Consider the following 22,784-nt stretch of genomic DNA (forward strand, 5'->3'; position numbering starts at 1 on the left):
TATCGACTGCCCTAGTTTTGATGATGAAGCCGCTAATGCTGATGCTGCTGAACTAGGGTTTGCTACTACTGATATAAATCAGATTTATTGTACTATTTCTCTCTGCTGAATTATTGAAGATAAAAGAAGATTTGATCAAAGGGTTTCCCCACACATTATGGGGTTTGTCCCTTGCTAGCCGCCACATCTTGTGTCTCTTATCTTGGCTTGTTTTCTGTCGATCGTTTAATGTTCTATCTGCACTTTACTTTATGTACATGTGATTGCTAATCTGTGGAATATAATAAGAAAAAGAAGTAAACTGTTATAAGCATAGAACATACCATAATTGAACAGTCATGGATCAAGCCAAAATTAATCTTAGCCATTGATTAGAGACTTAATCTCAGTCGTTGAATTGTCAACAAGAAAAGTATAAGAGGAGGCTTGAGGGTTACTTGGAGAACACACCGAGTTGATCAAGATTTCGTTTTTCTAGGGTAGGGTTTGCTACGGAAGTCGAAAGAGTGATCAGAGTCGCAGCTGAGGGGTAGTGAATACAGAAGCAGAGAGGCAGAGATAGCACCAGGAGGAGCAGCACAGAAGTCGGGAGAGAAAGGGACGCAAAGCCAGCCAGAGGTTCACGCAGAGCCAGTCAGGGCTCACACAAAGCCAGCCAGGGCTCACGCAGAGCGAGCCAGGAGTTGCGCAGTGCCTCAGAGAGCCAGCGTGGGTGACGTAGAGGCTCTAGGGGCTTACACAGTGCCTACAAAGGCTAACACAAGGCGAGCTAGGGTGACGTTGGGCAGACGCTAGGCCAAAAAGGGCTGACGCAATCCCTAGAGGCTGATGTTGGGGTTTTCATGGGGCAAATTGGAGCTGGGAGTTGTCGGAGTGTTTATCCGGGGTTTCAGCAAGAACATCTGTCTCTGACTGAGAGGTACTACTGCCGAGATTATTCTTCGTTGGGTGAGCTGGTTTTGGCACCCATATTGTATTCTGAAACTGCTTAATAATTAAAACCCTCAGATAGCTACACCGGTTTTCCCGCAATGGGTTTTTCCGGGGACATTGGTCCAAAAACAACGGTGTCACTTGTGCGCTTGTTTTGTTTCCTTCAGTTGATGATCTGTAATGTGTTGAACATGTACTTGTATTTATTTTCAGTATTTACATGGTAAATAACTTGTTAATTAATCAGAACAAGTAGCCAGAAATAAATCAGAAAAGTGCATGAAGGGTTTCTAACAGTTAGACTTAGAAATTTCTACATGGTATCAGAGCATGGTTGCAGATCACAAGAGAACTGAGGACATCAGTCGAGCAGAGCAGCAGCAGCAGAAAACAGTTGTCCCGAGTGACAGAAGTTTAATCAATGAATGAATTGAATTGATTTACAATAAGCAATGAAGCTCAATAAATAATACAGTTGTATTTACAGAAATAGAAACAGCGAGTTTCTACTAAGAAATAGAAACAGCAAGTTTCTTCTAAAAAACTGCTAATAAGATCACAGACGATCTTATCCGAATGAGCATTAAACACTAAAATAACATTATTCTAATACCCTCCCTTAATGCTCAATCTATTTGAAACACCTATAGACCCTCTGAAGTTTACAAACTTATCAAGACCAAGGGGCTTGGTGAAGATGTCTGCTGGCTACTCCGTTTTAGGAACATACAGCAACTGAATGGATCTGTCTTCAACAAGCTGTCGAATGTAGTGACAATGGGTTTCCACATGCTTTGTTCGTTCATGGAAGACTGGATTCTTGGCAAGTTTTATCACTCCCTGATTATCACAGAACAAGGGAGTAGGACCTGCCTGGGAAACATGCATATCCACAAGCATAAGTCGAAACCAAACTGCCTCACAAGATGCCTTAACTGCTCCCCGATATTCTGCTTCTGTCGAGGAGAGAGCTACTGCCTGCTGCTTCTTACTAGTCCAAGTGACAGCACCAGATCCCAGACTAAACACATACCTAGCTGTAGATTTTCAGTCATCAACCGAACCGGCCCAGTCAGAATCTGTGTAACCACTGAGAGTGGGATCGGAACTCCGAGTGTACAAAAGTCCATAATCAGGAGTGCCACGCACATATCGCAGCACACGCTTCACGGCTATCCAATGATCAGCCTCAGGAGCTGACATGAAGCGTGAAATGTAGCTCACTGCAAAACTGATGTCAGGTCTAGTGGCAGTGAGATAGATGAGACTGCCCACTAATTGCCTGAATAAAGTTTCAGCCACAAGTGGTGAGGATGACTGAGCTGAAAGTTTGAGCCCTGGTTCCATAGGAGTCGTGGCAGGTTTACAATCTTGCATTCTGAACCTGTCCACAAGATTTCTGGCATACTTGGATTGAGAGAAAAAGATGTTGTTCTCAGTCTGCCAGACTTCAACCCCCAAACAGTAATGAAGAAGTCCCAAATCTGTCATATCAAAAGTGCTGCACAAATCCTGTTTGATCCCATGGATCAAATGTGCTGAGCTGCCAGTAATGATAAGGTCATCCACATAGACAACCACAAACAGAATATCATCCCCAGTATGCTTGATATACAGGTTTGCATCAGATGGACTCCGCTGAAAGCCATGATCTGTAAGGTACTGATCAATTTTCATGTACCAAGCCCGAGGAGCTTGTTTCAGACCATATAGTGCTTTGAATAATCTACAGACTTTTTGTTCTTGACCGACAACCTTGAATCCTGGAGGCTGTGTCATGTAAACTTCTTCCTGTAAGTCACCATTTAGAAAAGCACTCTTTACATCCATCCGATAGACTTTCCAATTGAACTGAGCTACTAAGGCAAGGACAAGCCGTATGGTACTCATCTTGGCAGTAGGAGCAAAAGTCTCCTCATAGTCGATGCCTTCTTTCTATGAGAACCCTCGAGCAACAAGGCGAGCTTTATACTTGTCTAGGGTTCCGTCAGCTTTGTATTTCACTTTATACACCCATTTGCAGCTAATGGACTTTTTCCCTGCAGGAAGATCAGAAAGGGTCCAAGTTTGATTCTTCTGAAGACTCTGGAATTCAGCTTCCATAGCCTGTTCCCACTCAGGTGTACCCTTAGCCTCTGGATAGGTTTGAGGCTCAAAAATATTGTGTAGGTTAGCCATAACAGCAAAATTTATTGTAGACTGTTGTTTGCTCTTATTTCTAGAAGTTCTACCTTCCAGGAGCTCATTATCCCGGAGATCACCAATAGTTTTAGCCCACCATTTAGGCCAGAGAGTAGAGGAACCAATATCAGGAGGAGGTGGAGGAGGCTCACGAACAATAGGAGCAGCAAGAGGAGGGTTATTTTCCGGAGGAAGCTCAGGTAGTGCATCATCAAATACTGATGTTGCATCATCCCTCCCATCAGGTGGACCTACCGGCAGAAGAACACTATGAGGCTTTTGGTAGACTTTTCAGAGTGATAACTACCATATCTTCTTCCTCCATGGTCCGACCAATGGCTTCGAGTTGATCTCAAATGTCTTTAATCTTGTTAAGATGTTCCTGTAAAGACATATGTTCTTCCATCATGATGGAGAACAACTGATTCTTGAGAAAAAAAGCTCTGCTCTTGTCGGATGTCTCATGCAATTCCTTCAAATGTTGCCATATTTCGGCAGCTATCTTGCCGGAAGGAATCTGCGGTAACTGATCATCAATCACAAAGAGTTTGAGAAGCATAACCGCCTCTCGATTTCAATCATCAAACTTATCTTGATCGGCACCAACTGTACTAGGACGGAGCTCTTTGCTCAAAACAAGCTGGTCAAGATGCCTATATTCAAAAATGGTCAACATTCTCTGTTTCCAGATGTTATAATTGGTGCCATTAAAGCGCTGACTGCCTTCCAACATCAGATTGGTTAGCGAGGCCATCTGCACGTTTACCAAGATACTGAAAACAACAAAGGAGTCTAACACGGCTTTCAATGCATATTCCAGCTAACTCGAAAAATCGAGGCATAGAAAACAATGCACCCAGAAAATTCTGATGACTGGGCCAAAAAAAATTCTCCGTGTTGTGGAGGTAAATCCTTTCTGACTGATATATAGTTGCATCTATTGGATTTTATGCTTGTGTTTGTGTCGTTCTTTGCATGTGCAAGTGTCCGTTCACGAGGATCGTGAGGATTGTGACCAGCCGGAGCAAAGGAACGGGAGCGACGACTCTTCTACAAGTACTAGCGTTGGAATCTAGGTAGGTCCTCATCATCGGTCTTTGATTTGCAATTAGGAACCTGCGTGTTAGCGTTGTTTGATTGTTGCTAGACCCCATTTGGGCTAGCAGGGATCGCCTCTGTCCACAGAGGGGATTTACCTCCACAACAATTTGGCGACTCCACTGGGGAGCTAGTCTTGCTTTTTGGTTGTTTCTTGGTTTCTCTTACTTGATTAGCTTTCTGGGTTGAATCCCTGTGTTGCTTCTTGCCCCTCGGTGTACCTGGGTACTGTTGACTTAGCTTTGGCTCGTTTGTTTTTTATTTTTCCATAGCAAACTCGGTTGGTGCTCTTTTATAGTGTTACAGTCGCGCCAGTTGGCGCCAGTTGCTCATTGACAACCCGCGCCAATCACTGAAAGGCGCTCTTTTTGGCCTGACAGTCGCGCTAGGCCTGGGAACTTTTAAAGTTTGCTTGGTTTTGAGCTTCCTGAGCTTGGTTTTTGTTCTAGGTACCTTTTTTAGACTACTTGAGTGTGTTGGAGTGTGATTTGACTGGCTTTGATCGTTACACTTTGGCTGTTTGCTTTTTTCCATCGATTTCACATTTCTAGCCCTAGGGCATCTAGTGGCTTTGTGTGTCGAGCCTTCCTCAGGTGTTTTGATCGTCTAGTGGTCCAGTCGACTCTTTGATTGCTCCCTTGCGCCTGTTTGGTGGTTGTAAGTCGTTTTATTGCGTTATTTGGGTGACTTGCTTCGTTTTCACTTGAATTCCGCTTTGTCTTGCTTTGAGCCCAGATTACACGGCTCATTGGTGTCTTTGGGACTTTTCTCGTTCTTTGGAGGTTTGCTTTGTGATGTAGGGAACTGATTGTGTTTACATTGAGTGAAATTTATGTTTTACTCTTTTGTTATCATTTCTCAAAGTTGTTTAGTGCGTTTTGCCATCAACAAAAGAAAAAATCTCTTTTGCTTTGTATTAGTTAATGAGAATTAGAAGCTTTTCATTTTGATTAGTGATTAGTGATCTCGAAGAAAAGTTTGTCAATTTCTATTAGCTGCATTAGGGAAGTTCTTTGTTGTGTTGTGATCATTTCGTTTATGTGAAAGCTCTCGAACCCTCTCGTAACTAGCATTCATCGAATGAAATGACATATTTTGGCATATAGTTTGCATTTAGAGAATTTTGAGAGATTACATATGGTAAGGCCTGAAAACCGAAACCTAATGCAAGATCAACTTTAAAATGAACTGAATAAATCTAAAAACGCATTGGAACATAACGCACATTGTTTAGAGGTTTAGGCTAGAGAAGTGCTCTGGCGTCGTTAAACCTAGTCACTTTTGTTTCACTCAAGGTTGGGTGATTCCTCCTTCTGTGACTCAATAGTGGTCTAGCACGGATTTGAACTCCCACGTACCGTCGAGTATATGGGGAGACCCCACTAGGTTATCATCCTTTATCCATAGGAAGCCGTGTCTGCCGCCTTACAAGCCGTAACGCACCGAACACAGCATTCGGGAAGATTGACTGCCGTACGGAAAGTCCTTGGTTTTCATATGACTGCCAAGGTGTATATGCAGTTTTACGGATTTGTTTGGTAAACCCTTTTGCCTAGCTCTCCAGAGTAGTCACTTTCGTTCCTTTTCGGACTCCCTAAAAGAAAAGGTCCATCTAAGCACTTGTCACTTCAGGCTCATTAAACATTCGAAGGTGACTAGAGTCATCTTTTGTCCTTTTCTCGACTCTTTAAAAATGAAAAGGTCAAGTTTTGTTCCTGTGTCTTAAAATTTATTCGGTCGCGATTCACATTTACCCGGTTAGATCTTGTTTGCATTAGCTTGAGTAGGGTTCTTTCTCGTTTGTGATGGCAACTTTTCCGGAGTTTACCAACCCAGGCATCCCCTCTGATGGGAACCCTGGTCATTTCCCTCCTTTTGGAAATGTTGGTGCTCCTTACATGGCAACGTTGTCCCTTCCTGGGTTAACTGTTGGGTTGCCTGTTTGGTTGTTCTCAACCTCTCTTGTCCCTACCGTCTCAACTGTTGGTCAATCAATTCCTCCACCCGAACAACATCATGTTGATTCTAAATTTCTAAGGTGGACCTCTCCCCTTCTTCGCCTGTTTCTGCGTCCTCATCTTCTACTTCGCTTGGTGAAAGTCTGGATTCAAGTAACCAGGTGGCTAAGAAGAAGAAGAAGAAGACGAAGAAAAAGAAGTCTCCTAAGCGAGAGGTTAAAAGTACAACTCAAGTCGAGCCACCTTCTGCTCCTCCGCGGAAGGTCAAATTTCCTTGTAGATTGTGCAAGGATGACCACCTTCTTCGTGACTGTCCTGGCATTCCCAAGATCCTTGAAGTATGGTCTCGCAATCCGGCTCGTCCCTCATCGTCCTCTGAAGTTCATGGCGATGCCATCCTATCGACTGCCAACATTCAGAAGAAAGGGAAGATTTGAATCCCCTGTAGACTATGTGAGGGCAATCATCCCCTTCACCTTTGTCCGCTCATGGATAAAGCTTCCACTGTTTTGGAAAGTCTTACAGCTTCTCCACCCCAACTTCCTGTTGGTTATCAGAGGCTCTCTTCAGACCCTCTCCCTGTTGACAAAGAGATTGACTTAGATTCTTCTCTTGTCCAGGCTCCTCTTCCCGAACCAGGCTGTGCCAAGCCTGTTCCAGACCAACCATTGGTCGAAAAGAGTGTCGACTCGAGCTCACCACCCGTCGATCACTCTGTTTCGGAAGAGCATCATGCCCATGTTCTTCTCGTCTCCTCAGATTCCCCTGAGTCCAGAAATGACTCTCCTATCCCAGCTGCTCCCGAAAGTCCTTCTTCGGTTCCTATAGAGCATGGGGGCAATCATACGATTCCCCCACCAAGTAGTTTGGCCATCTCCTTCGACTGGAGTCACCTGACTGCTTTCCACCTTCCATCCCATGTGCCTTTCCAGATTACAGTACTTGCCTATGATAAGGCAGTACCTGGCACTGTTTTGGATGAAGGTGCGTCTGTCAATCTCATGCCGTCCACTATTTGGCAAGCTTTAGGTTCCCCACAGCTTGGGTCGGTCGCACAGAATCTGTTAGCATTTGACGGGGGAACCAGTCAACCTCTAGGGGTCCTCCTGAAATTTCCTATTACTTTGGGAGGCAAAACCGTCTATATGGACGTGCTGGTTGTCCAAGGTGCTTTAGATTTCAGTCTTCTCCTTGGCCGTGACTATGTTTATGCCATGGGGGCCCTTGTCTCTTCGCTTTTCCGTGTGGTTTGCTTTCCACACAACGGAAGAATCGTGACTATAGATCAATTATCGTTCTTTAGTCCCCCGGTGCCTCCTGCGCAGCTGCCATCCCCTCCTGGTTTTTATCCACCAATTGTATCTGCCCCACCACAGATCAACTACGTGGCCACTTATCCCGTGCCTGTATCTAGTGATGCCGCCGTCGTCCGTAGTGTCCTGGGGGCATTGGGTTCTGACTTCCGAGATGTTGTCCTTCCACCAGGAGTGGCACTCTTGGAAGCCCCGACTTCCTGTTCATTATGATGAAGTTCGGGCGGAGCATAGTTCCTTTCCTGTGTCAAGCTCCTTAAAAAATGAAACTAGGTTGTGCCGGAGCATAGTTCACTTTCCTATGTCAAGCTCCTTAAAAAATGAAACTGGGTCTGGTGTGAGGATAGTTTGTTCCTGTGTCAACCTCGTTAAAAAATGAAACACGAATCCCCGAGCATAGTTCCTGATCTTGTGTCAAGCTCGTTAAAAAATGAAATAAGGGTTATGAGGATAGTTCTTTTCCTATGTCAACCTCATTAAAAAATGAAACAACTCCCTTTTCAAATCGAGTCTTTGATTAAGATCTCGTAAAATACAAGTCGAGTCTTTCATAGATCACGAGAGTGAACCTTCATTCCATCCACTTTGTTGAATGCAATGAAGCTTGGGGGGCATGTACCTCGTTTTGCGTCATTATGTTGGGGGCATGTGAACTCATAACAAGCATAGTTTTTCATTTCAAGCTTGTGTAAACATGAAACAGAATCCAAGCAGAGTTCTCCATGGTTCAAGCTTGTGTAAAAAATGAACCCATAGCCGATTTACATCTTGTGATTGCCGTTTATCTGCTAAATTCTGCTAGATGAGCCTTAGTTGTTTCATTCCATCGCCACCATCTCTTTGGCTGATCATATGCTTTCACTTGGTTGTTTTTCCTTTCCTGAGGAACCGCAGCGATGAGTGATTTTATTAGCCAGCCTCTTGACCATTACATGTTTTGAGCAGTTCCACCATTGCCAGAACCAGTTGCTACCTTTTATACCACTCGTTCCTCTAGGATGAGTCACCTTTAAGCTCTTTTCTAACTCGTAAAAGATGAAAAGATTGCCGAGTATTTTCCCTTTTTGACTCGTTAAAGAGAATAAAAATGGAGGTCTGCTTTCAGCTCTTTTCCGACCGTTTAAAAATGAAAAGATTGCTGAGTTTTTCCTCTCAACTCGTTAAATGTAAATAAGAGGCAGTCGTCTTTAAACTCTTTTCCGATCGTGTAAAAAACGAAAAGATTGTCGGACCCTTGTCGTTTCAGGTTCGTTAACGGTTACGAAGCGACGTGGTTTCGATCGCTTTTTTACTTTTTCAGGTCGAAATCACTACTCATGAAAAGTACTCCTCGATCGTAATGGTTGGGCGGTTCTTTCAAGCACTGTTTTATACTTTTTCTGGCTCGAGAGACACAACTTTACGAAAAAGGACACCCCTGGAGTTTCCTTTTCCGTTGTCTTTTCAAACTCTCTAAACATGAAAAGACGCCGAGTTCTTCCTTTGTCAGACTCGTTAAAACTTAATGACATCGGATTCCGTCGAAATGACGCCTTACAAGCATATGCTATCCCCGTCAAGCTTGTTGATAAAAATAACTGGGGTACTCGCCAGAAATGGTGGGGAAAATGGAACCACAATTATTGTCGTGTCGGCAGTATGTCGCTCTTGAACATGGCACTTGTCTGCATTCGTGTCTGGGTGGGGACATCTCATCTTGTTTTTACACTTGCCTCCGTGGGTTTGGGTTATCTTGTTTGACCTCTCATCTGCTCATTGCCTCGTCACCATGACCCTTGATCATTTGATGTCAAATACTGCCAAGTCCACTGTCGTGCCGCCAATATGTTCAAGAGAAGTTGACCTCTGCAGAATACTCAACCTCCCTCTGATACCTCACACAAAACATTTTTATCTTTCTCTGTCTCGTGTCGATGATGTGGGAAACATTATGGCCCACCTTCGATCAAGGTCACTTCTTGTCGACTTCAGCTCATTATCCAAGAAGTTGACCTAGAGACTCCCTTCAGGTGCCTTGGAGCCTGCATGCCTCAATGGCAAGTTCTTCGTGTTCGACGCGAGGTTTTCATCATTGGCCTCCGATCGAATGATTCTACGGGTGTTCGACGCCGGCTCACTGATTCGCACGCCGTAGATTGTACCTATAGTACCTTGAGGACCATTGTCATTATTGGTGGTACCTCTCGCGTCTGTTAACAGTTCACATCATTGGCTGGTAATCAGACGATGTTCTTGCATGTTCGACTTCAACTCCCATATTCGCATGCTTGAACTTGTACTTTGTTCGGGTCGAGATGGAGCGCAAGACCCTGGATTTTGTCTGTTGGGATCCAGGTTGCGATTTTGTGGATTATTATGATCATTACATGACTCATTCACTGGATGGCTGCGACCATGCCTGAGTCTACTTATCAATCCTTACTAGATGGTTGCGCCCATACCTTGGATCCAGATTTTTATGTACTCTGCTATGGATGGTTGCGCCCATACCACATACATCATGTACTTGAGATATCAGTTGTACTTCTTCATGCAGGTTCTCCGGCGGCAGTGTTTTCAGATGGCCATGTTCTTGTAAAGCATTCCACCCCTCTCTCTCTCAGGCTTCATGCTTTAGGGGGCATCTGTTACACAGTAATTTGTCACCGTCCTTGTTACCCCTTCTCCCGCACATTGGAGGACTTATTCCGGGACCTGTGAGAAGTGACATAACCTGAAAACACTTGCATTGTATCCCCTTGAGTATGTACTTCATATGCCCTGAAGACACCTTCTGCAAAATACCCATAAAAATAGCCCTTTTTCCATTGGCGCGGTTCCACTGTGTATCACTCGCACCAATGGGGGAAATCCTCCAAAGAGGGCGCGCCAGCTGGCGCTCTGTCTCAGAGTCGCACTCGCGCCAGCCCAGTTGGGTAAAGTTTTTAACAAACAAACTTACGAAGGTTCTTCCTAACCCACTCATGAACTGAATCTATATTGAGTTGGGTCAGTTTGGCTTCGAATCTCCATAGAAAGGAAGTAGTTCTCCACCTCTCATGGAAGCTTCTTAGTGATAAAGCCAATCCCATGAATCTTGTGGATGACCCTAACTCCTTCTCCTCTATCTATAAAAGCTTGTCCTTTTGCCTTTGACAAGTTAGAGTCTCCAAGTTCCAAATTCTAAGTCTCAAAGTCTGAGAATTGCCAAGTTCATGCTACAAGGAGCCTTATTCATTCCCATGAGGCTAAATCTAAAGTGAGGAGATTCTTGTCCAAGTAACCAAGGAGAGAGAGGCTTGTTCCCCATTCCCAACAAGCTTTGCAAGGCATGTGCTGCTGATCACCTAGCCAAAGGAGGATTTGACATCAAAACTATGGTTGTATTCTTCTTTGTTGTTTATCAATAATAGACGACTATCATTATGGTTCCACTCTTATTGTTTTTGAAATGATGATTGAGTTATATCCTTTCTGACTGATATATAGTTGCATCTATTGGATTTTATGCTTGTGTTTGTGTCGTTCTTTGCATGTGCAGGTGTCCGTTCACGAGGATCGTGGGGATTGTGACCAGCCGGAGCAAAGGAACAGGAGCGACGACTCTTCTACAAATATTAGCGTTGGAATCCAGGTAGGCCCTCATCATCGGTCTTTGATTTGCAATTAGGAACCTGCGTGTTAGCGTTGTTTGATTGTTGCTAGACCCCATTTGGGCTAGTAGGGATCACCTCTGTCCGCAGAGGGGATTTACCTCCACAACAATTTCGCTCCAGTTCCTTTGCTCCGGCTGGTCATAATCCTCACGATCCTCGTGAACGGACACCTGCACATGCAAAGAACGACACAAACACAAGCATAAAATCCAATAGATGCAACTATATATCAGCCAGAAAGGATATAACTCAACATCATTACAAAGACAATAAGAGTGGAACCATAAGGATAGTCGTCTATTATTGATAAACAACAAAGAAGAATACAACCATAGTTCTGACGTCAAATCCTCCTTTGGCTGGGTGATCAGTAGCACATGCCTTGCAAAGCTTGTTGGGAATGGGGAACAAGCCTCTCTCCTCTTGGTCACTTGGATAAGAATCTCCTCACTTAAGATTTAGCCTCATGGGAATGAATAGGACCCCTTGTAGCATGAACTTGGCAATTCTCAGACTTTGGGACTTAGAATTTGGAACTTGGAGACTCTAACTTGTCAAAGGCAAAAGGACAAGCTTTTATAAATAGAGGAGAAGGAGTTAGGGTCATCCACAAGATTCATGGGATTGGCTTTATCACTAAGAAGCTTCCATGAGAGGTGGAGAACTACTTCCCTTTTATGGAGATTCGAAGCCAAACTGACCCAACTCAATATAGATTTAGTTCATGAGTGGGTTAGGAAGAACCTTCGTAAGTTTTTTTGTTAAAAACTTTACCCAACTGGGCTGGCGCGAGTGCGACTCTGAGACAGAGCGCCAGCTGGTGCGCCCTCTTTGGAGGATTTCCCCCATTGGCGCGAGTGATACACAGTGGAACCGCACCAATGGAAAAAGGGCTATTTTTATGGGTATTTTGCAGAAGGTGTCTTCAGGGCATATGAAGTACATACTCAAGGGGATACAACGCAAGTGTTTTCAGGTTATGTCACTTCTCACAGGTCCCGGAATAAGTCCTCCAATGTGCGGGAGAAGGGGTAACAGGGACGGTGACAAATTACTGTGTAACACTCCGTATTGAGATAACACTGGTCCGTTCCGCGTGCCCACTACGCCTGTCTCAATGTGTACAGCAGGAATTGATCTTTCCGCACTGCAAAACTAAATTCAATGGAGAGAATACTCATTTGGCACACAGCCACAATCCAAACCCTCAGCTCGATCACTGTTACCAAAATTTCAGGTCAGGTCAGCACCAGTCAAAACAAAATCCGCAGCACAGCAATACTAATAGCGATCGCTCAGGTGTAAATGATGCGAGGGAAAAAAAATGATTTCTCTGCCACACTATTCCTTCTGTCTTGCAGGACATCCAGACTACTGTAAAACTTGTTGATTCCCGACTAGAACCTGGGCGGATGGAACCACGATAAAAAAATTCACGCGAAAGATAAATGCGGATTTTTCAATCACTTGTTGTGAAAAAATTGCTACGCAAGTACGCGGGGACTCGCATGGCACCTAGCAGAACACACTAGTCTCAGCAGTATCACAAGAAAATAGATATGGACCCTTCGAAGATGATGCAATGGCCCCAGCTGCTGGTTTAATTTTTATTTTTTTTTAAGCTACCACCCGAAGGTTTGACAGGGTTCAGCAAATGGAAAATCAAGAAAAGGCTGAGAAGATTAAAGTCGTAGTTCTGGGCTCTGAGCAATCAGATATGGATATCATTCGTGCTCTTCACCACGGGATCCCCATCAATGACCAAAGAAATTGTGACGCCACGTGGAGAGGGAAGCTGCATTTGCCACAGTGACGCGCAGGAAGTAGTCAAGAAGTCTCAGGGAATCGCTGAAGGAGATCCCCGTCGAGATCACCAAGAAAGCCGATCAAATCACGGACTTACTCTCGACACTTTGATAATTTCGTGCGCAATGTCTGTCACAGGAGGTAACGAACAGGGTAATGATAAAACCCCAAGCAGAGCCCGTCCTCAAATCAACAAGCGCCAACGTTAGTTAAAACCGAGGAATCACTCTGTCTCCGTATCAGAAAAAAATATTTTCAAACTCCTTGCACAAAGAAAAAATCCATAGCATGAAAGCAAGCACTCATATGAAACAATGGCATCTGCAATGATGCAGCAAATTCAAAAAACCTAGAGAGTACTTTCGAAATGAAACACAAAATTTTTCACACAATGAAAAATTATTTCGAAACAAATACCCAAGCTCTGATACCATAATCAATGAATGAATTGAATTGAATTACAATGAGCAATGAAGCTCAATAAATAATACAGATGTATTTACAGAAATAGAAACAGCAAGTTTCTTCTAAGAAACTACTAATAAGATCACAGACGATCTTATCCGAATGAGCATTAAACACTAAAATAGCATTATTCTAATAAAGTTGTTCCTAGCAGAGAAGCAACAAGGAAGGGGTGACACAGTGCCTGTGTCATCAAGTTTGAGCCGAGAAGAGGATAAGCGCAGTGGCAAAGGGGAGCAGAATTGACCTACGCAGTGCTCGGTCATCTTTCTCAGTCAGGAAGGATTGACGCCCGTCGCCAGGAGGTGTGGATTTTGCTGGTGCTGGGATTGCGCAGAGCCTAGATGTTCTAACCTTCAGTTTGTTGGAGCTTAGGAGGTTGTGGGTAAGTTGCAGAGTGAAGTTGGTAGGGTAGTGTAGTCAGAACAGTACCTACCAGGGCAATACCAAGGAGGAGGGAGTTGCTACCAAGGATTTCTAGCGAAGAAATCCAGATCAGTGGTGCAACTGCACTAACGATCGAAGTGGGGGCATCTCGACATTGGCAGAAGGGTTTCCAGGAGGGAAATCGAGGCTCAGAGGGAGTCACACCGAGAACTTCCAGAAGGGAAGTAGAGGAGCAGCGAGATGGCAGTGAACATGGTAAGAGACCAAGATAGACTGGACAAAGCCTCAAACTTCGTAGTCTGGAAGGTTAGAATCTTGTCCATTCTAGACAACAATCGTGTCAAGCACTTCGCCTTGAAGACGATAGTGATCCCAGTTGACCCAGCTGAGAACGACAAGTACGAGGAGGCAATGGTGAGGGCCAAGAGCATCATCCTTGATGGGGTCAAGGACCATGTACTACATATTGTCGAAAAGGACACGGCAAATGAGATGTGGGAGGCCCTAAAGAAATTGTACCAGCATACTTCTGTGCAGAGAAGGATGCTACTAGAAATTTAGTTGTGGTCATACCAGATGCAAAAGGGAGAACAGATCGGCATCTTCCTCGGTCGATTGAAGGAGATCCGGGATCAGCTGACTTCCATAGGGGCCACGCCGGATCAAAAATTGATGGTGAGAACAACCCTGAATGTCGTCTCTGAAGACTGGGAGGTGTTTGTCCAAAGCCTACTGGGCAAGGCGACCCTTGCAGATTGGAAGGAAATGTGGGCGGCTCTTCGCCAAGAAGAGATCAGAAGGCTAAGCAAGGCGGGAAGCAGCGGCAAGGGGTCAGAATCAAGGAGGAAGAGGAGGATGCTGCCCTAGCATCTGAGGGAAAGCAGGAGAAACGGAAGAAGAAGGACCTCTCCAAGGTCAAATGCTTCCATTGTGGGGAACTAGGTCACTACGCGAACCAGTGTCCGAGGAAGAAGAGCAAGGGAGAGGCTTCTGAGACCAAGGCAGCGCCAACGAGGGCAGAAAAGAAGTGGAGACGGATGATGATTGTGCCATGAGTGCTCATGCACCTCGAGAGAAGAGGTGGGGAGACATCGAGCTGTAGTCAGATAGACTACAGGAGATGAGGGGCAGGATCCTCGATGTACCCAAACTCTTGATTATACCTTGCTACGAGAGCCCCGAAGAGTAGTAGGACTAGCAGATGCGGATGGAGCGATAGAGGGAGCTACAGTGCAGGAGTCCCAGGATAGCGTGAGGCAGCAGTGCGAGATGCACAGAGTTGTTGCAACAACGCAAAGGTCAGAGAGGGAGCACTTGTCAGTGACAAAGGGAGCTTCAGCACTGGAAGTGTTTCTAGTTTGACGGAGATGTCAGAGTTGGGAAATCAGTTACTTACTTCTCAGTAACTGAGTTGTAGTGCAGTAGTTAGCAGTGGCAGTGCTATGGGCAGCACGACGAAGCATGATGAGAGGGGTTGCAGTGCAAATGCAGTGGTGGCAGTGGCAGGTCCATGAGCAACAGCACAGATGCAGAGGGAGTTGCCGTACAGATGCAATAGTGGCAGTGGCAGGGCCATGGGTAGCAGTACATGATGCAACAGTGTAGAGGATGTTGGGTAGTAGGCCTAGCATCAGCACAGGGACCGATGTCGGATGATCAGGGTGATGCTTGGTGAGGAGTATTACTAGAGCACAGTGCTCGCTAAGAGGGAGCGTTGATTTGGGGTAGCAATGGATGTGCTCTAGCCACGAAAATTGGTGGAGAGGCTAAAGCACATGAGATCTCCAATACCCAGAAATGGTTTGGGCAGATTCTAAACAGTTTAGGAGATATTAAAATAATTAATATTTTTAATGGAGTCCCTAAGTCTAAACTTAGGAAAATAAAATATTAATGTGAATTAATATAAAACTATGTTAGAAGGGTCCAAAAGTCATGGATCAAGCCAGAATTAATCTTAGCCATTGATTAGGGACTTAATATCGGTCGTTGAATTGTCAACGAGAAAAGTATAAGAGGAGGCTTGAGGGTCACTGAGAACACACCGAGTTGATCAAGATTTCATTTTTCTGGGGTAGGGTTTGTTGAGGAAGTCGAAAGAGTGATCAGAGTTACAGCTGAGGGGCAGTGAATACAGAAGCAGAGAGGCAGAGATAGCACCAGGAGGATCAGCGCAGAAGCCGGGAGAGAGAGGGACGCAGAGCCAGCCAGAGGTTCACACAGAGCCAGCTAGGGGCTACGCAGTGCCTCAGAGAGCCAGCGTGGGTGACGCAGAGGCTCTAAGGGTTGATGTAGTGCCTCTAGAGGCTGACGCAGGGCGAGCTAGGGTGACGTTGCGCATACGCTGGGCCAGAAAGGGCTGACGCAGTCCCTAGAGGCTGACGTTGGGGTTTTCATGGGGCAGATTGGAGCTGGGAGCTGTCGAAGTGTTTATCCGAGGTTTCAACTGGAACATCTGTCTCCGACTGAGAGGTTCTACTATCGAGATTATTCTCTGTTGGGTGAGCCGGTTTTTGCACCCAGATTGTATTCTGAAACTTCTTAATAATTAAAACCCTCAGATAGCTGCACCGGTTTTCCTGCATTGGGTTTTTTCGGGGACATTGGTCCAAAAACAACAATGTCACTTGTGCGCTTGTTTTGTTTCCTTCAGTTGATGATCTGTAATGTGTTGAGAATGTACTTGTATTTATTTTCAGTATTTACATCGTAAATAACTTGTTAATTAAGCAGAACAAGTAGGCAGAAATAAATCAGAAAAGTGCATGAAGGGTTTCTAACAATTAGACTTAGAAATTCCAACATTTAGGTGTTGTCATCTAGTCATAAAAAGACAATTTGAGTCAATGTCATGTATGAAGGACCCTTCTTGGGCATGTTACATTTTTGTATGAGTCATTAAATATATAGGAAGGCCCTCCAAGACAAGCACAAGTCACCTCCTTCAAGTCGGCTTCAAAAGAATAATGAAATCTCTCAAAAGGACATGTCAGCTCATCCTCAGATCATGTCGGCTCATTATGGAGGCTCCAACGACTATAAATAGGCAGATCAACGTCATTTCAGGAAGCAAGTCTGAAATCAAAAGGTGCGAAGATCACTTAGGAAGGAGCCTAATCATCAACGGAGAAAGAGGAAAGAAGAGCGAAGTCTTTGGTGCTATTTTTGGGTCTGTTTTTAGCTAGGTACACTCCACACTTGTGAGAATCTGTTGTTGTCTGCTGCAGGAAGAGCGAGTTACCACAGTCACATTGTGAAGATAGTTTTTGGGTAAGGAACAAAGAAGGTCTCAAGCCGAAGTGTCAAGAAGAAGTCTCCTTCTAGAGCGACGAACACAAAAGGTCAAAGTTGGTCAAATCCATGTGCTAGGGTTTCTGAAATAGGAACAAGAAGTACAGTGTTGAACCAAAGGACCGAAATTCTAAAAGGTAGCAGAGAAGAAGGAAGAAGCAAGAGGGTTGTCTATCGTTGACTCAAGAAAAGAAGGACCTCATCAAGGAAGCTTTGTGTCTTGGTCTTGGAGTGGCAAATAGGTCAAGGGTCTTGGCCTTGATATTCGTCAATTGAAGTCTCTACAAGAAGAGGAATTTGTTCAGGTTTGCCTCTCAAGTGGGAGAGGTTTTGGCCCCGGCTAATAGCCTATATTCTATGTCTCTTGTCTCTTTATGGCTTATGCATTGGTAGTTGTTTGATGAATAAGAACACTATAATAATCTAAGTAAAAGAAGATTCTAATCTAAGAAGTAAAAAGCATTCACAAGCAGTTATCAATAAAAGAGAAATCACTTAATCTCGATGCCCTAGATTTCTCAACGGTAACCTCATTAGAAGCATAAGTGGAACTTATGGGAAAAAGAAGAAAAGGTCATCTAGCACAAGGCTCATCATACATCAGTCAAAGGGAAACATTTGTTGAATGAGGATGCTCAAAATCCTCTATTAGAATCTTCATTAGAAGATTCACCAATCAAAAGGAAGCAAGGGTTTCATCAAGAATTCCATCTTGTGGGAATTCATGGGATAATGGTATGATGACAAAAAAGGTGAAGCAAATCAAGATATTGAAGTTCTTTCAATCAAGGAAGCTGTTGAAAGGAAGTCTAAGATGACCTAAAGGAAAATGAGGTATGTATGCTTGTATTCAATATTGTAGAGTCATGTCATATGGTTGCAGGTAACATGGATAAATGCTCTATCTCGAGAGCATGATCAAAAGAAAAGGATCTCCACATTTGAAAGGATGCAAGAAGGCATGAGTCACACATTGTGTAGATGAAATCAACATAATATGTCCTCATATGAAATATGAGGTGGTTGACAATAATTGGAGGAACTCTGATTGAAAGTTCCTGGGAAGGAAATGTGTGAAGAAAGAAAGGAAGAGATCATGAAATATGCAACTATGGAAAAGGCAATCAACATCTGAGGACTGAGAGATTTGACTAGGATATCTCCATGAAAGATATGAAGACTTTGATGAAGTCTGAAAAAGAAAGAGACCCTTGACAGTATATATCTTTTGGAGATGTGTCAATGTGTATGCAGGATGCTGATGTAAACTAGAAGATGTCATGATGAAAGACCATCACAAAGGTAATTTTGATTTAATGTTCATTCCTTATTTTTGAATGATATCTGGATGGGCTTATGCAAGGCTGCCAAGGGAAGATCTATGAATATCTTCCACCACATATGTCCATGTAGTAGGATGAAATATCCCTATGGAAACATGACATGAAGAAGGCGGCATGGCATCAAGGAAGGCCATATAAGTATTGATGGATCACTTTCCGATGAAAGGAATAATGACATGACTGACTCATGGATGAAAGTGATGGATGGTCTGTGCCCTACAAAGAAGTCCCAAAACATGAAGACTCCTGAATAAAGAAAATAAGTTCATGACATCGTGAGGAGGAGTTCTTCAAGTAGCTAGTTGTCCCATCATCTCCACCTAAAAAGTTGTTGTAGGTCCCTAATTAAGAGGGAGCCTGGAAACAAATTTCTAACTTCGAAGAAAATTCCTAAGCCAAGCTGGAGCTTAGGTACATTCCTTCATCGGAATAGATACATCCTCCCCAATAGATACATCTTGTCTTCACTTGGGAAGATAGAATGGAGGATTGGGTAAACATCTGGCATTTGATACTCTTAGAGGATGAGTTAGGGCATCCAAGATAAGAGTAGTCGTAGAGGACCGATATTCTTCGAGGATTGAGAATCCAAGATAAGAATAGTCCTAGTGGAACATACTCTGAGATAACCCCGGTGGGGTATGTCTCAAGAGAGACAATGATGAGGGTGTTTATACATCATTGGTCTCACCAACATTGAGCCCTGATCTTGTGGAGAGATAGAGTTGTTAGTCAAGGCCTTGTTATGTGACAATGTTGGTTGATATGATGCTAAATAGATAGGTTACCAATCCGACTCTTCTTATGAGAATTCTTCAAATTGAGAATGACCAAGTACCATTATGAATACCTCCCTAGTTAAGAGGGAGTGTTGAAAAGTGTAACTAGGTTCAATCTTCATAATGACATGTGTAATTGTGATTTTATGTAATTGATGTAAAGAAGAAAAAATAAAATTGTAATGTTGTCTCATGGGTTTCATGAGCAAGGAATTTTATTTTTATAGTAAAGGCTCCCATTGTGAGCCCTTAGGTTTGGTCATCAAATCATAAAGTCTATTGAGTCAATGTCAAAGATGAAAGACCCAATTGGGCATGTTACACATTGTAAAAGAAAATTTATTTGTGTCATAAACCCTCCAAGAACGAGAGAAAGATCGAACTCATTTGGCATTGTTTTTGGGTTAATATCTTCACACGTGTGGCAGAAACTAGGGTTTCTGCAGTAGGGTTACATCTACCCTGGTAAAAGACAAGTAAAGGGTCTCCACTCCATCATCATTGCTAGCCGAAATAACAAGGAATAGTCCTCAAGGTAAGCGAAGGAGAAGCACACCAAGAAGAACCATAATTCAGCCCACACACGTGTTTTTGCAATGATTTCAGGCAGCCGAAATTGTAGATCTGTGGAGGAAGGCCGAAACTTTAGAGTAGCCGAGATTAGTAGTGCATGAAGGCAGTTTGACTTGTGTTGACTTGTGCAAGAAGGAGAAGCAGTGAAGAAGAATCTTGTGAATTGGTCTTGGAAAGGTTGTTGTGTCAAGAGTCTAGGTCATGGTCTTGATATTCATCAACTGAAGTTTCTATAAGAAGAAGAATTTGTTTGGGTTTTCCTCTCAAATTGGAGAGGTTTTGGCCCTGGTTGATTGTCTACATTCAGTGTCTCTTTATTGTTTATGCTTTGGTAGTTGTTTGATGAAGTAGAAACTATAATAATCTAACTAAAGAGAAGATCCTAATCTATTGAAGTAAAAAGAATTCACAAGCAGTTATCATTAATAGAGAAATCATCTAATCTTGATGCCCTAGATTTTTCAACAGGATCCACCATATGGATGTTAAAACAACATTCCTCAATGGGATTGTTGAGGAGGAGATTTATATTGAGCAACCGAAGGGATTTGAGACATGCAGCAAGGAGACTCACGTTTGCAGACTCAAGAGAGCCTTGTATGGGCTCAAATAGGCTCCACGAGCATGGTATGCTCGAATAGAGAGTTACCTTCAGGGATTGGGCTTCACCAAAAGTGAAGAGGAACCCAAACTCTACTACATTGTTGTTGGAGGTGAACCGCTTATTCTGGTGCTAAATGTGGACGATCTAATTTTGACAGGCGCAAATAAGCTCATCCACGTGTGAAAGGGATCTTGCAAGCGAGTTTGAGATGAAGGATACGGGGTCAATGCATTATTTCCTTTGGCTAGAGGTTTCGCAAGGTGATGGCGAAATCTTCTTGGGGCAAGGCAAGTATGCTCTAAAGATTCTGTGGAGGTTTCACATGCAGGATTGCAAGCCGATGACCATGCCTCTAGTCAGAAACTAGATGAAGGTAGATACATTAAGATCGGAGCGAGTAGATGCTTCACTTTACCGGTAGTTGATTGGGTCGTTGATGTTTTTGGTGAACATGCGGCCAAACGTATGTTTTGCAGTTAACTCTTTGAGCCAGTTTATGGTCGAGCCTACCAGAGCGCATTGGGTTGTTGCTAAGCACATGTTGAGATATCTCAGGGGGGTAGAGTCTGGACTGTGGCATAGATAGGTTAATGAGATGAGGCTTGAGGGTTTCACGGAGGAAAATTGAGCAGGGAGCTCCACAGGCAGGAAGAGCACATCAAGATGTGCATTCAATGTTGGATCAGCAATTGTTTCTTGGTTCAGTTGGAAGCAAGAGATCACTTGTATTGAGTTCGGCCGAGGCCGAGTACATGGCTGCTGGCTTGGCAAGGTGTGAAGCCTACTGTAACACACTGTGAAAATCAGAGCTGCATCAAGCTCTCTGAGAATCCAGTGTTTCACAATCGCTCAAAGCACATCAACATGTGTTATCACCGCATTAGGGATATTGTTCGGAGAGTTATAGTTTCACTCCAGCACGTACCAACAAAGGAGCAGACAACAGACATTCTGACCAAGGCTTTGCCAAGGAGCAGATCTGTTTACCTCATAGAGAAGTTCGGTGTAGTGCAGAACACCTTCCTCTCTCAGAGAGAGTGTTAATTGGAGTAGAAAAGTAAGTGTTCTGCAGAAGATTAATTTATTTAACTATTTACTAAAGTTGGACTTTGGAAAAATTAAAAATTCTTAACTTATGATTTAATCTCATCCCTTCATCAAGATCTAATCTCAGTCATTGAAAGTGACTTTAGGGTTTGGGTCAAAATTATAAGTGGAGATAGAGCGAGGTGGAGATCAGTTCTAAGAGCACAGAGAGTGTATGATTGGCTCAGCAAGGAAGTTAGGGTTTGCAGCAGTCAGTGATCAGAGCAGTGACAGAGAGGCAAAAGGAAGGGGGTGAATAGCCTCAGCCTAGTCCAGAACCATCGTGGTCGTACAGTGTGCATCTGTGCGCTGAAAGTAAAATAAGCACACGTGCGCAGAAGTTGTATCAGTTGTTGAAGTTGGAATTGCTGTAAAAGGGAAGCATTCCCATGCTGTAAAAATTTCCAGCGTTTGTTTGCTGAGCTAATAAAAAACACACATAGAGTTGCAGGTTTTGTATATCTTGTATATTATGTGATTGAATGTGTTTGTCTTCTGATATATTTATTTTCCATTGTGCATGCTAAGTCAGAAAACTCAATGTATTTGGCATTTGCAATTTAAGTTTCCAGTGAAGCAGTTATTTGTATCTCTGGTTTTATACTTAGAAAATTGCAAAATCTAACAAACCCCTACTACAATGGTTTGTGGCTACATTTTCCCCTGTGAATAGAAACATATTTTACCAGCAAAAAATAAAAGCAGCTACTTAACATATTAATTGTATCTAGTGGACACACACACAAACATGCAGTGCTCACGGAATGCTAAATAAAGTGTACAGAGAAAAATATGGTACCCTTTTTCAAATTTCTCACTATGAGGATTGAAATCTGTCATGATGTCAGTTGGAGACTGTGTACCACGTATAGCCATCACCAGACAACACTTCATGTTGTCAACAGCAATATAATAAGATGGTCTCAAAACTGCGGATGTCCGTACATGCTTTTTTATCTGCTCCTCATTAATCTGAACCAAATTCCCAAGAATATATTAGGGGGAAATAATCCATAATAACATAAAACTTGCCAGCTCTGTTTCTATTAGGGGGAAATAATCCATAATAACTGAAAAACCTAGGAGTGAAATGGTGCGTAACATACTACCATGAAATAAACAATCACAGATTCTCACCTGTAAACTCTCTGCAATAGAGCTCCGATCCATTTGATAGGCAGCCATTGCCCACTTAAACCAGTAGCACATTTCCTCTAGTTCGTCACTAAATCCAAACCCAATAAAATTAGTATGTCCCAAATACAGTCAAAGGTAATATTATATGTTCATGTGTCACTTGACTAAAATATTTGTACATTGGATTTATTATCC

The 22,784-nt window shown here is 43.4% G+C and overlaps 1 protein-coding gene across 4 annotated transcripts in view; it reads right to left on the bottom strand.

Moving 5' to 3' along the window:
- Positions 1-22,784, bottom strand: part of LOC149147337 (uncharacterized) — a 432,707-nt gene that overhangs the window by 380,206 nt on the left and 29,717 nt on the right. For all 4 annotated transcript variants that reach the window (XM_089440437.1, XM_089440439.1, XM_089440436.1 and 1 more), the window contains 2 exons: positions 22,590-22,677; positions 22,252-22,424 (listed from right to left, as the gene is read on the bottom strand). In XM_089440437.1, the coding sequence (XP_089296563.1) occupies positions 22,252-22,424; positions 22,590-22,677 (261 nt within the window). The remainder of the gene's footprint in view (positions 1-22,251; positions 22,425-22,589; positions 22,678-22,784) is intronic.

Source organism: Pinus tabuliformis, chromosome 9, assembly GCF_031772625.1.
Source record: "Pinus tabuliformis cultivar Carrire ecotype Pingquan chromosome 9, CPIR1, whole genome shotgun sequence".
NCBI classification, from domain to species: Eukaryota; Viridiplantae; Streptophyta; class Pinopsida; order Pinales; family Pinaceae; genus Pinus; species Pinus tabuliformis.